Source organism: Oncorhynchus nerka, linkage group LG9b (genome assembly GCF_034236695.1).
Source record: "Oncorhynchus nerka isolate Pitt River linkage group LG9b, Oner_Uvic_2.0, whole genome shotgun sequence".
Lineage (NCBI taxonomy): Eukaryota > Metazoa > Chordata > Actinopteri > Salmoniformes > Salmonidae > Oncorhynchus > Oncorhynchus nerka.
This window is the reverse complement of record NC_088424.1, coordinates 9,712,100-9,724,467: the sequence shown is the minus strand read 5'-3', so window position 1 is coordinate 9,724,467 and position 12,368 is coordinate 9,712,100. Positions and strand designations below refer to the sequence as shown.

The following is a 12,368-nucleotide window of genomic DNA, read 5'->3' as shown; positions in this document are numbered from 1 at the left end:
TTACATGTGCAGGGATATTGGAGTGATGGAGGTAGATATGTATAGTGGTAAGGGGACGAGGCAACAGGGTATAAGATAAACAGAGTAGCAGTAACTTGCATCTTGTCAGTATATCCATAATCTTTGCTATTGATCTCTATGTGGGAGGGTTAGGTTATAATGCCGCATTTAAAACAACTGGGAACTCGGAAATATGCCGACTTGACTTCAGGGTGTTCATGACAGTGGAGGAAGGGGAGAACCATCCTCAGTGAATTTCATAAAAATTTAAATTGTAAAACATTTTAAAAAGTTATATTTGGGATAAAACTATACTAAATATAATCACATCACCAAATAAGTGATTAAAACACACTATTTTGCAAAGGAGGTCTACAGTAGCCTCAACAGCACCATGGTGTAGCCGGAGGACAGCTAGCTTCCCTCTTTCTCTGGGTACATTGACTTCAATACAAAACCTAGGAGGCTCATAGTTCTCACCCCCTTCCATAGACTTACACAGTAATTATGACAACTTCCGGAGGACATCCTCCAGTCTTTCAGAGCTCTTGCAGCTTGAACTTACATGTTGTCCATCCAATCAGAAGATCAGAGAATGAATCTAGTATTGAAAGCATAAGCTACAGCTAACTAGCACTGCAATGTATAAAATGTGGCGAGTAGTTGACTCAAAGAGAGAGAAAGACCAAAGTTGAACACTTTTGAACAAATTAATTTCTTCCAAAATTAAGGAGAAGCAAGAGAGAAATAGAGAGAGAGATTGTCATTCTTTTTCACTTTCACTTACTTAGCAAATGCAGCTAGCTAGTTTAGCCTGCTGAAACACCCTGCTTAAACAGAGGGATGCTATGTTAGCTAGCTGGCTATGACTTTCCAACACAACACTGAAACTCTTCCAAGTCAAGGTAAGCTTTTGGTATTACTAAATTATTGCCACCGGGCCCTCCGGTAGCCTAAGCCTAAGCCTATACATTGAACTGGGTGAATGGAATATGAATGAGAGTCATGTAATATGCTGTAATAGAAATAAGGCCATGCTCATTTTAAAAAATGGTCCTTCCACCTCTTTAACGACACTGACCTTCTGACCTGACATCATGATTTGACATCTTTTTTCCCCCCAGAGTTCAAGACATCTGGGAACTGGGAAATACCAGGTGAAATAATGACTTCAGTGATCTTCAAGTTGGAAAGTCGGAGCTCTAGAAAGAAGTCTGAGTTACTAAGTTGGAATTCCGAGTTGAATGACTGTTAGAAAATATTGTTTTTTCCGAAGTGTCTTGAACAAACTGAAATCGTAAGTCCGAGATTTCCGAGTTCCCAGTTGTTTTGAATGCGGCACCAGTTGTCTTGAAAATCTTTGGTTTCGCCACGACGTGGACTAATGAGGAGACGGTGGATGTGGTTGGAAGAGCACGCTTGTTTGACTTGGAAAAGCGTTGCGGTAGCTATAAAGAAGAACATCAAGACGAAGCAGCTGCTTTACAAGTGGGAGCGCTATGGAGATTGTGACAGACGGTTAAATGGCGTCCCTTGAGAAGGCAAGAACAAAACGTATGTCAGGAGAAGTGCAGTATTATCATAAGGAGACGTATACTTGGAATATGGAGGGCGAATGGAGTGAAAAAGAGAGGCAGAGGAGATCTAAGAGAGAGAGGGAGGAAGAGGGTGAGCTTGAGTCTTAAAAATGGCAGGACAAGGGGAGATGGTTTGTTCAAGAAGAATGGTAGAAAGTGTAAGCAGAGTGAGCTGAAGACAGGAGGAGAAATGGAAGTGAATGAGGGCGAAGTATTGGAGATGGTAGGTGTGGTGAAGCTCTCAGAGCCCAAGGCTTGCATCGAGGTTCAGGATGAAGATGAGTCTGTGACAGTAGGAGTGAAGTTTTGGGAAAAAGTGGACCCTTGCCGTTTGACTGATCTGTGGTTTCAGGGTGGGTGAAAACAGATTTGGATGCTGTGGACTCAGTGAGGGTAACCAGAAGTGGTCTTGTGGTAATTGTTTGTGTTTCTGCTGGTCAGAGGGAGAAGGCGCTCCGCATTAAACGAATGGGGGCAAGAGATGTGAATTGATTTGCTCTCAAGAAAAGGGTGCCATTGAAAGGAGTGATTACTGGTGTAGCAGTAAATGTAAAAGTTGAGCAACTGAAGAGGAAGATTCCCGGTGTTTGTGATTCTTGTCGTTTTGCGCGACGCAGACAGGGTGGCGGGAGTGGTGAAACAGAAGTCTGTTCTTTTGAAAGTTAATGTTGAGTCTATGCCCGACAAAGTGATATTAGGCTATATAAGTTATCCTGTACGTGCTTTTGTGCCGAATACATTACGTTGTTACAGGTATCAAGCTTATGGGCATGTGGCAGCAGGGTGTAGGAGGGAGGTTTCTAGGTGTGAGAAGTGTGCAGAAGGGCATGAGACAAAGGAATGTGTAGCATTGGGGAAAGTAGTGGTATGTGCTTATTGTAGGGGTGCCCATGGGGCTGGGGATCAGAATGTCAGGTGTGAGAGAGGCAGGTTGAGGTTTCCAGGGTTAGAGTAGTGCAGAAGTTGTCATATGCTGAGGCAGTGAAGAAAGTAGAGGAAGATGGGTCAAGGGGGAGGGATCCTGAGAGGAGTGGTGGGAGTAGTAGAGCTGTACCATTAGAGTGATAAACCAACAAGTGATATATGTTTCAGTAAGATTGGATTTTTAGCATTTATAGCAATGGCTATCAACTGTACTGCAGGGATTGAGGTTTTGGTGGCAGCTCCAGAGCGGTATTTGGGTGTGCGAGACTTGATATCATAAGAGTTACAGGGTGTGTTAAGTGGTGGTTTTTCTTTTCAGGTGTTTGGCCTGAAACTAAATAGTTTTAAATAGTGGAGTAGGGTGGTGTTCTTGTTTATTATGTGATATTTTTCGGGGTGAGTGTTGTGTTAGATGGCAGGGTATTTGTTTATTTATTTATTTTTTCAAACAAAGTAGGAGGGAGTTGTACTCCAGTCTAGTAGGTGGCGGTAATGCAAAAAAATGTTGGTTGAAAAAGAAGTTAAACCTCAACGAAGAAGAAGTGGACTGATGACGTATTGACCTAAGATGGCGAAAAACCTGCTCAGGAAATCTCCTTCGTCCTCAAATAAATTCAATAGTGCAAACATGACGGATGATTTTCAATTACATCTCGACTCAAGCGACGACGACGCTCCAGAAGAGGTGACCTTCGAAGAGTCAAAGGCTTCTGCTCTACGGAGCATGAAAAACGCGTTGGAGACATCCAAAAGGTACAGGCTAGCTACCTGCTACTGCTAACTATCTCCTCATGGTACAGTAGTATGTTTTTCAGTTAGAGTAACGTTGATGAAACCACGTTTTTTAAAATCGAAAACCAGATATTTTAGGCTTATTTCTAGTAAAACACAAATTCTGGTGTTCATTTTTACAGTACATTGCAAAAGTGATATTTTGGTCTTTCAGTAGTAAATCTAGTTCATTTTGCCCACCTAGCGGTTCAACTCGACTCTTGAAATCGTGATGTAGAAAAGGTGCCTCTAAATTAAGGTTCCCAAATATGGCCCCCATGTTTTCTGAGCAAAAAACGTAAAATTTTTGTTGGGCATAAAATACTCCCAAATGTAAATCACTTAGTTGATTTCCTGCTGTTTTTACAATATGTTCCCAAGTATTCCCCCGCGTAAGAGACGTGATCATATACAAATAATAATTGATTGGATTTATAAAGCACTTAAATACCAACTGAGGTACTGAAAGCGCTTTACATAGTAGGGGAAAACTCACCGCATCCACCATCAATGAGCTGCACTCATCTCTGATACATGGCAACCTTTTTGTGTGTCAGAACTCTAAACACACATCAGCTGTCAGGAGGAGAGGTGAGGAGTTGTATGCCAATTAGGAATGAGGGGGATGATTAGGTGGCCAGGTTGGGAATTGGGGCAAACACCCCTACTCTCACAATAAGCACCATGGAATTTATAATGACCAGAGTCAGGACACCCATTTTTACCTCCCATCCGATAGACGGCACCCTACGCAGGACAATGTACCCAAATGTAAGAGGTTTGAAATGATTGTTTTCGTCAAATATTATCTGTTTAGGCTTCTTATGGTCAATTTGCAGACTAAAAATATTTTATGTTCTGGCACTCTGACCATCCGCTCAAGAAAGAAAATGGGTCATGGCTGAAGCTAGTTGATGATCCCTGCTCGAAGTCATACTCATCTCAGGGGAGGTGTTCGGTATAAAATACACTTCCATCTATATTGCCGCTGAGTGGTACCGACTCAAGGCTTGCTATAAAAGCAGATGACAGCGTGCCTTATTTGGTAATGGTCTTGGTAAATGAAGTGTGCGAATATATATTCTGCATGATTCTTCCTTGACTAGACCACTGACCTTACACAAGATTCAAAAGGCATTAAGGCACATTTCTGCCCATGACTAAATTCAATGTTTTTGCCGTTTCGATGAGGTTGAGGATTATATGTTTGTTTTTATATTTGTAGCTACATCCATCATAAGAAATTGATGTTAATGGTGGTCATGTCAACTCATATTTTTCCAAACCGCTATGACTGATTGGTCTGCTCAAACAGTTGGCTCATAGTTCAATGATTGTGAGTTTAATCCCATATGGGGAAGATCTTTTTTCAAATATTTTTACTATATCCTGTGCCCACACACTTCTAATTCAAAAAAGTGATCGCATACCTCTGAGGGGTCACCCTGGTAGGAGTTTTAGGTTTTTACATAATACCCAAGACCAATCGGAGTAAATTTGACCATTGGAAAAAGCGCTAGTGCGTAAATACTGCAGTCCAGGTTGGATTGAATTGAGCCCTAAATTTAAGCTATGATTGCATTTTCTTCCCAACACGATACCGCGATAAATGTGAGTCCACATTTCAAAGATTTATTGCACCCCATGGTGGATTTGAATTTACACTGCAAGTGGCAGTAGATGTCTAGGAACTCGGCACCTTACCACTGAACTAACTGTCCAGAGCCATATTTTCTCACAATGCTCATTTTATTAGTAGAGCGTGCCAGTGGACTTCTGGTAAGTATGCTTTAGTGAGAGATATTGGGATATTTATGAGCAATTCCCCCCACCCACAACTTCTCACCTGAATTCATTTTTGGAAAATGTTAAGGGGTTGGGCAAAGGCTGAAATTGGGGTTGAGAGTTACCCTTCAATGGCCAGCCTGAGGTAACCCATTCATTTGTTCACAGAGAAAAGGATTTGCTCAAAGAAAAGCGAAGGAAGAGACAGGAACTGTTTCAAGAACAGAAGGTAGGTCCATGTCTCAATGTTCTCAGTATTATTAGCCCATGTTCTCAGTATTATTAGCCCATGTTCTCAGTATTATTAGCCCATGTTCTCAGTATTATTAGCCCAGTAACGTTGACGTTATGTCTGTCTCAGTATTATTAGCCCAGTAACGTTATGTCTGTCTCAGTATTATTAGCCCAGTAACGTTATGTCTGTCTCAGTATTATTAGCCCAGTAACGTTGACGTTATGTCTGTCTCAGTATTATTAGCCCAGTAACGTTGACGTTATGTCTGTCTCAGTATTATTGGCCCAGTAACGTTGACGTTATGTCTGTCTCAGTATTTTTAGCCCAGTAACGTTATGTCTGTCTCAGTATTATTAGCCCAGTAACGTTATGTCTGTCTCAGTATTATTAGCCCAGTAACGTTATGGCTGTCTCAGTATTTTTAGCCCAGTAACGTTATGTCTGTCTCAGTATTTTTAGCCCAGTAACGTTATGTCTGTCTCAGTATTATTAGCCCAGTAACGTTATGTCTGTTTCAGTATTATTAGCCCAGTAACGTTGACGTTATGTCTGTCACAATTGAATCATAATCATTTGGTGGGTGCTTATCAAGGTTTCTGTTATGACAATGTGGCCGCGGTCCGGCAGCATTTTAATTTACCGGACCCATATGCATTGGGTGTGTAACCTGATTATATCAACTGGTATTTCCATAAATGAATAGGCTAAAAAGCAGAATTTCGCATAGTTTAAAAAAAAAATTATTCTCCCGGACAATTTTATTTAAATCGTCTTTTCTATTTTGTTACAGCCACAAGCTGTCTATTACCCTGGTGCTTGTACATGTGTGAAATAGGACATATTTAAGTTTGTACTATACGCAGGTGTGAACTGGATTTGTTTTTTGCATATCCCAACTCCCCCTGAGACCAGCCGTTATCCACGGCAACCCTGGAGCAATTAGGGTTAAGTGCCTTGCTCAAGGGCACAAACGGATTTAACCTTGTTGGCTCTGGGATTCGAACAAGCAACCTTTCGGGGACTGGCCCAACACTCTAACCGCTAGGCTACCTGCCGCCCATTTACTGTGCGCAGTTATATTTGGCACAATGTGTGTCAGAAGTAATAGAAAATAAGTTCATTTGCATTAAGGCAGTGTTGAGGTTTTCTATTTCTCTCAACTTTCAGTTACCAAGGGCTCAAAGGGTTATAATTTTGATGAGTGAATTTCTCTTCCATGTTGTTCTGTACAGAAAAGAAGACTTCTCCCTGCACATATTCTAGAAGAAATTGACACCGCTCCATCAAAGTAAGTGCACCCAAGCCTATATCCCAATATGCAACAATTATTATATACCTTTATATTGGCATATGAAACGAACTGTTCCTACCCATCTCTTTAGAAAACAGAAGCTACCTGGAGATCAAGGTAGATATGTTCATCACCTCAGATTATTTAAGTAGCTGTCTCCTTTCTTCCTTATTGAAATGATCATTTACCTTTCAATACATTGTTAAATGGCTATTTCTTCAGTTTCTAAAGCTAAATTGGTTTATTTTATTCTTTATCCCAGCTGAAAGCAACCATGAAGAGGCAAGCTGTTCATGGGAGGAGGGGCGCGAAGGATCGAAAGAAGGGTATGAGAAAAAGACGAAGAAAGGATTCAAGGGGAAAATCCGGAGGTAAAACTGAATTCTGGTCCCATAGTCTGCATTTACACAGGCAGCCCAATTTTGATCTTTTGACAATAATTGGGCAAAATATATTTGGGCTGGCTGTAAATGCAGCCATAAAGGCATGTCTAACATGCTACACTAGATGTGTAACTTTTGCCCTGCGTGAGATGAGCCCATTTATTTAATTGAAACCTGGACATAAGAAGCGTGGCTCTGTAAGAAGCTTGTGGTGGTTCTATTAAGAATGACATGTGGCTCACGCTCGAGAACACTTGATAAAGTGGCTCACGCTCGAGAACACTTGATAAAGTGGCTCACGCTCGAGAACACTTGATAAAGTGGCTCACGCTCGAGAACACTTGATAAAGTGGCTCACGCTCGAGAACACTTGATAAAGTGGCTCACGCTCGAGAACACTTGATAAAGTGGCTCACGCTCGAGAACACTTGATAAAGTGGCTCACGCTCGAGAACACTTGATAAAGTGGCTCACGCTCGAGAACACTTGATAAAGTGGCTCACGCTCGAGAACACTTGATAAAGTGGCTCACGCTCGAGAACACTTGATAAAGTGGCTCACGCTCGAGAACACTTGATAAAGTGGCTCACGCTCGAGAACACTTGATAAAGTGACTCACGCTCGAGAACACTTGATAAAGTGGCTCATGCTCTGCAAAAGTTACTAATCCAGTGTAGAAGCTAAGAACCTACTGTTTTTCACAACGCCCCAGTGTAGCTCCCCTGTAAAGGTTCACGACTAGGCAAGCATCCTTTTGAAAAACTCCATTCTAATGCTTCTCTACTAGGAATGGTCCATTAATGACACACGCCTCTTGTTTCAGTCTGAAGGGTAACTACAGCGTAATGAGGGTGGCGGACCAATCTTCAACCAACTCCCAACAGCAGACAGCCATGGATTTCATACAGGCCAGACTGTATGGCCCGGGAAGTCGGAGGACGACAAGTATGAATACTCACCAGAGTTTCCGTTTGGAAACCATTTGACCAATAGCATTTTACCCATATGCATTGGGTGCGTAACCTGATTAGAGCGCCCACAATGACAGATTACATTTCGATGATGGGTATTCATCTTAACAGCTGATGCAACAGATCAATGTTTAGCTTTAAAAAAATGTAATAACAATTTCTTCATGATAAGTGAATGTTTGTTCCATAGGAACATGCAATTAGCGGGAAAACAGTTGTCAAAAGCGCACCACACATGCGAGACGTTTCATGGGACAGATGAAAATATCTGTTTGAAATTTAGAGAGGGAAGATCTGGTTGACGAAAGAGTTGATTTGTGGGCCTCTAGAGATCCTGGTTCGAGTCTAGGCTCTGTCGCAGCCGGCCAAGACCCATGGGGGAAAAAATCCCAGAAATGTACGCACAAAAAGCTCTCGTGTGCAAATTTGTTTCATCCCTGTTAGTGAGCATTTCTCCTTTGCCAAGATAATCCATCCACCTGACAGGTGTGGCATATCAAGAAGCACATCTGTGTGCTGAGGAGTATTTCGATCTGTAATAACCAGTTTTGTGGGGGGGAAAACTCATTCTGATTGGCTTGGGCCTGGCTCCCCAGTGGGTGGGCCTATGCCCTTCAAGGCCCACCCATGGCTGCACCGCTGCCCAGATATGTGAAATCCATACACTAGGGGCTAATGAATTCATTTCTATATATGAACTGTAACGCAGTAAAATCTTAAATTGTTGCGTTTATATTTTTGTTCAGTTTTGTAATGTTAATACCTATGACAGAATGCATTTGAAACTTCACACAGTTAAAGCTTGACTTAATACAATTATTTTATTGATAGGAGTGGGGGAAAGTGCTGGTGCACTTATAAAAGCCTATTTCACACCATAGCCTTCTGAATTTGCAAGAGTTTTTTTTCCATTTTGATTTCGGCACAAATTAAAATGTGGCACTGACTCGCCCATGGATTAAGGTTTCAGCATTGTCACAATGAAGAGTTCGGCGTTGGACTAACCACCTGCGCTAGCACGCGCAGTTACAAGCCTGCTACGGTTAGTGGCAGGCAGACCAGCAATATCCACTTTTGTAGTGTGGAGGAAGCCTGAGCTGGCTAGCTTTAGAAAATTGTGAGTATATCTAGCTTCCACTGTAGTATACTCCTGTTCTAATATCAGCAATTCTCTCTTTGCTGCAGACAATGAACTTCTCTCCCTTCAAAATAAGAGAGGCCCAAATAAAAGTGCGGCCATGCAGTTTGTGAATAAGAAATGGGGTGAGTTTCCTACATCCTTCAAGCTGTGGTTGGCTCAGTTCTTCCAGTCAATACAATTTCTACATGGCTGCAACGACTTAAAATGCATCAGTAGTAATGTGATTTATAGAATTGAATCTGGCTCTCTTTGGGTCACACTGCTACTCAGTTTACTAAATGGTTTTGTAAAGTATGTTCTCTGGGAAGGATTACTTACCCATGATGTCATATCCTTACAGGCACAGAGAAGAAAGCAAAGGCGGAGAAGTTGAAGAAGCGATGGATTCAGAAACAGAAGGTTCCCTCAAGCTGAGCAAATAGGGAAAATATGGGGTGGACACCAATCGGGTAATCACCCTTTCACCGTGCCCTGATCTGAAGGTGCTGGATAAGTTGAATAATTATGGTTATAGATCAAACTAGCCTTCTGATTTGGGTCAAAGTGCTTTCACCTATCCGGGCCATTGAGGAGCTGGATCAAGCATCTCCGAGTAGAAGTGCTGATCATGTAATTTGTCATTGATGTAAAAGAGGAAAACCGAACCTGAATCAGAACAACTACTCTGATACAATTGATAAATGACTGCCAATCTGAGTTAAGTAGACCAGCTTTTTTTTCTTCTTTTTTAAAAAGTTGCACCTTATGTGGAATGATCCCAAAAACTGTTTGAAGTTGGAGCCTCGAGGGCAATTCATGCGCATGTTAGAGGGCCTTTTTACTGAAGAATGCGATTTCCCCCATATGATTGTTTTGCTTTTCATGTTGTGTAATTGGTGTGTGACACACTGAATAAAAATGTAAATGCCACATGGAAAGTGTTGGTCCCATGTTTCATGAGCTGAAATAAAATATCCCAGAAATTCACACAAAGCTTTTCATTGTATGCACATCCCTGTTAGTGAGCATATCTGACAGGTGTGGCATATCAAGAAGCTGATTAAACAGCATGATCATTACTAGGGCTGTCCCAGACTAAAGAAAATCTTTGTCAACCGAGTTGTCCTGTTCTGTCAATGTTTAAATGTATTGTTCCAGTCACACACCCTGTGTTTGAATAAAATCAACTACATATACACTGAGCTGGGCTGATGCTTTAAGCACACTGTTTGATTAAATAAGACCAATGACGATGGTCACTTTTTTTTTATTACTGTGACCGGTGCATGTTGTCTCGCTATCTTCCCTACTGCAGCGAAAAGGCAACACAGCAAGTGTTTATTGCGCTGTCAATGCTACAATTTCAGCCATTTAGTTTCTGACTGAAGTTCTGTTACCGAAAAACTTCCCTATTCCCTCAACTCTTGCTCACTTTATGTGAAACGTGACAGCGTCGCATGCAACCAATAGGGCCTCATATCAATAAATTGATTAGTCCTAAATCTGCTAAATTGTTGCAGAGGATGTGAAAATTGAAATATTTACTGGTTGCTCAGGAGGGAAAGGGAAGTCAGATCTGTGGAAGACATTTGACATAGTTATGGAAACTACTGGAGGTCAAGGAAAAGGAGGGTATAAGAGCAAGTGTTGCATGAGTATTGTGTTCCAAACAGTTTGTTAGATTACAATATATAATATACTTTATTACAGCATTCTAAACAGTTTAATGCATTTGTGAATTGTGGTTTGTTTAAGCTAATGTTAATTTTAAAACAAAAAATTTATTGCATTTCAAAGCATGAATGTCTCATGCTGTGTGTTGGCATGACCGATAGATACTTCTGATGTATTGAAAGAGGCCAAAGTAAGTTACGGTATTAAGACTGAACAGGACACGTTCTTAGGCCTACAGCTCGATGGTGGTTATACAAAGCCTACTAATGTTGAGAAGAAAAATGTGCTGTTAGATTACAATATTGTTTTTCTGCCTGTTTGGAAAAGTGTAAACTAAGTAATACCAGTCTGTTCTAAGGAAAAAAATTGTAATGCCTTTTAACAGCATAGCAAAGATTAAAAACTGCCGAATCTGTGAAATCGCTTTCTCCAACATTTTGCCATTGCATGAGGCTTGGTGCTCACGAAATCAGTAGGCCATTACACTCAAACAGGCAACAGAAGCTAGATCTGTCTTATGTCAGATATATGGATGATTAATAAAGCCAGGCACACTTAAGTTAGGCTATTGATTATAGACCTCGACCTAATTGAGGAGAGAGGAAACCAACTTAATCTGCTTAGCCAAATTGGCTAAAGCAAGGGCTGGTTCCTCATCTCGGCTGCTGCTCCCTCCACCACATTGTTCTCAATCCAGATATGCTGGTTAATGCTGCTATTATGCACATAGCAACATAGGGAAAGGCGCCAATTCTACAGCAAACTGAAGATTGTCTGCGGTTCTGAAACTGTGACCGTATCCAATGCGGGAGAAAGCACATTTGTTTTAAAATGTGTTGCACCATTATTGTTTACATAATATAACCATATCAATTATCTGGCAATATCTGAAATTGTAATGTTTATTTCGATACCATAAGCCACCTCTATCATTTCAGAGAATTTGTCTGAACCACCAACTGGCATCACAACCATGTCAGCCCAGGACCTCCACATCTGGCTTCTTTGCCTGTAGGATCGTCTGAGACAAGCCACCCGGACGGACACCTGATGAAACAGGAGTATTTTAGTCTGTAATAAAGCCCTTTGTGGGGAAAAACTCATTCTGATTGGCAGGGCCTGCACCTCTTCCCAGTCATGTGCAATCCATAGATGAGAGGCTAATACATTTTTAATTGACTGATTTCCTTATATGAGCTGTTGCATGTTTCTTTTTGTTCAGTATAGATATGAAGAGTGCAATTGTGATGTTCACGCAGCGCTCATCTGCAAAAGAGACCAGTTGTCTCAGTATGACTCTTTTTTTTTTTAAGTCCAGGGAGAAATTTCAAATTTAATCCAAAGGATGTCGTCTGTAACAGCAGCCTGCATTGGAAATTTGTCTTCAGCGGCAACCAGGCGAATCTGAATCAACCGAAACCAGACTGAAGCATGGGATGAAACTGCAGCCCAAGTGGATGTGTCAAAGCTGAGTCCCACATATGGTTGTGCCAACTATGTCATTGGTTCTGCCCTAAATGGCACCCTATTCCCCATTTAGTGCACTACTTTTACCTGGGCCCATAGGGCTCTGGTCTAAAGTAGTGTACTATATAGGGGGGGAAAAAAGGAACCATTTGGGACAGACTTTTCTATGT

General features: G+C 41.4%; 1 protein-coding gene across 1 annotated transcript; it reads left to right on the top strand.

Annotated features, from left to right (window-relative positions):
* The first annotated feature begins 3,040 nt into the window (after positions 1-3,040).
* nol7 (nucleolar protein 7) lies at positions 3,041-9,987 on the top strand. The gene is made up of 8 exons (XM_029641985.2): positions 3,041-3,254; positions 5,226-5,286; positions 6,525-6,580; positions 6,675-6,700; positions 6,846-6,954; positions 7,790-7,911; positions 9,123-9,200; positions 9,419-9,987. Exons 1-8 carry the CDS (start codon positions 3,070-3,072, stop codon positions 9,490-9,492), a joined length of 711 nt encoding a protein of 236 aa, XP_029497845.1. The 5' UTR covers positions 3,041-3,069; the 3' UTR covers positions 9,493-9,987.
* The last annotated feature ends 2,381 nt before the right edge of the window (positions 9,988-12,368 follow it).

What these genes read in the sequence shown, in the direction of transcription:
- nol7 (XM_029641985.2), top strand. Translation starts at nt 3,070, where the DNA reads ATGGCGAAAAACCTGCTCAGGAAATCTCCTTCGTCCTCAAATAAATTC. An exon ending in GCGTTGGAGACATCCAAAAG is followed by an intron (nt 3,255 to 5,225) that starts GTACAGGCTAGC and finishes ATTTGTTCACAG; the next exon opens with AGAAAAGGATTTGCTCAAAG. An exon ending in GAAGCTACCTGGAGATCAAG is followed by an intron (nt 6,701 to 6,845) that starts GTAGATATGTTC and finishes TCTTTATCCCAG; the next exon opens with CTGAAAGCAACCATGAAGAG.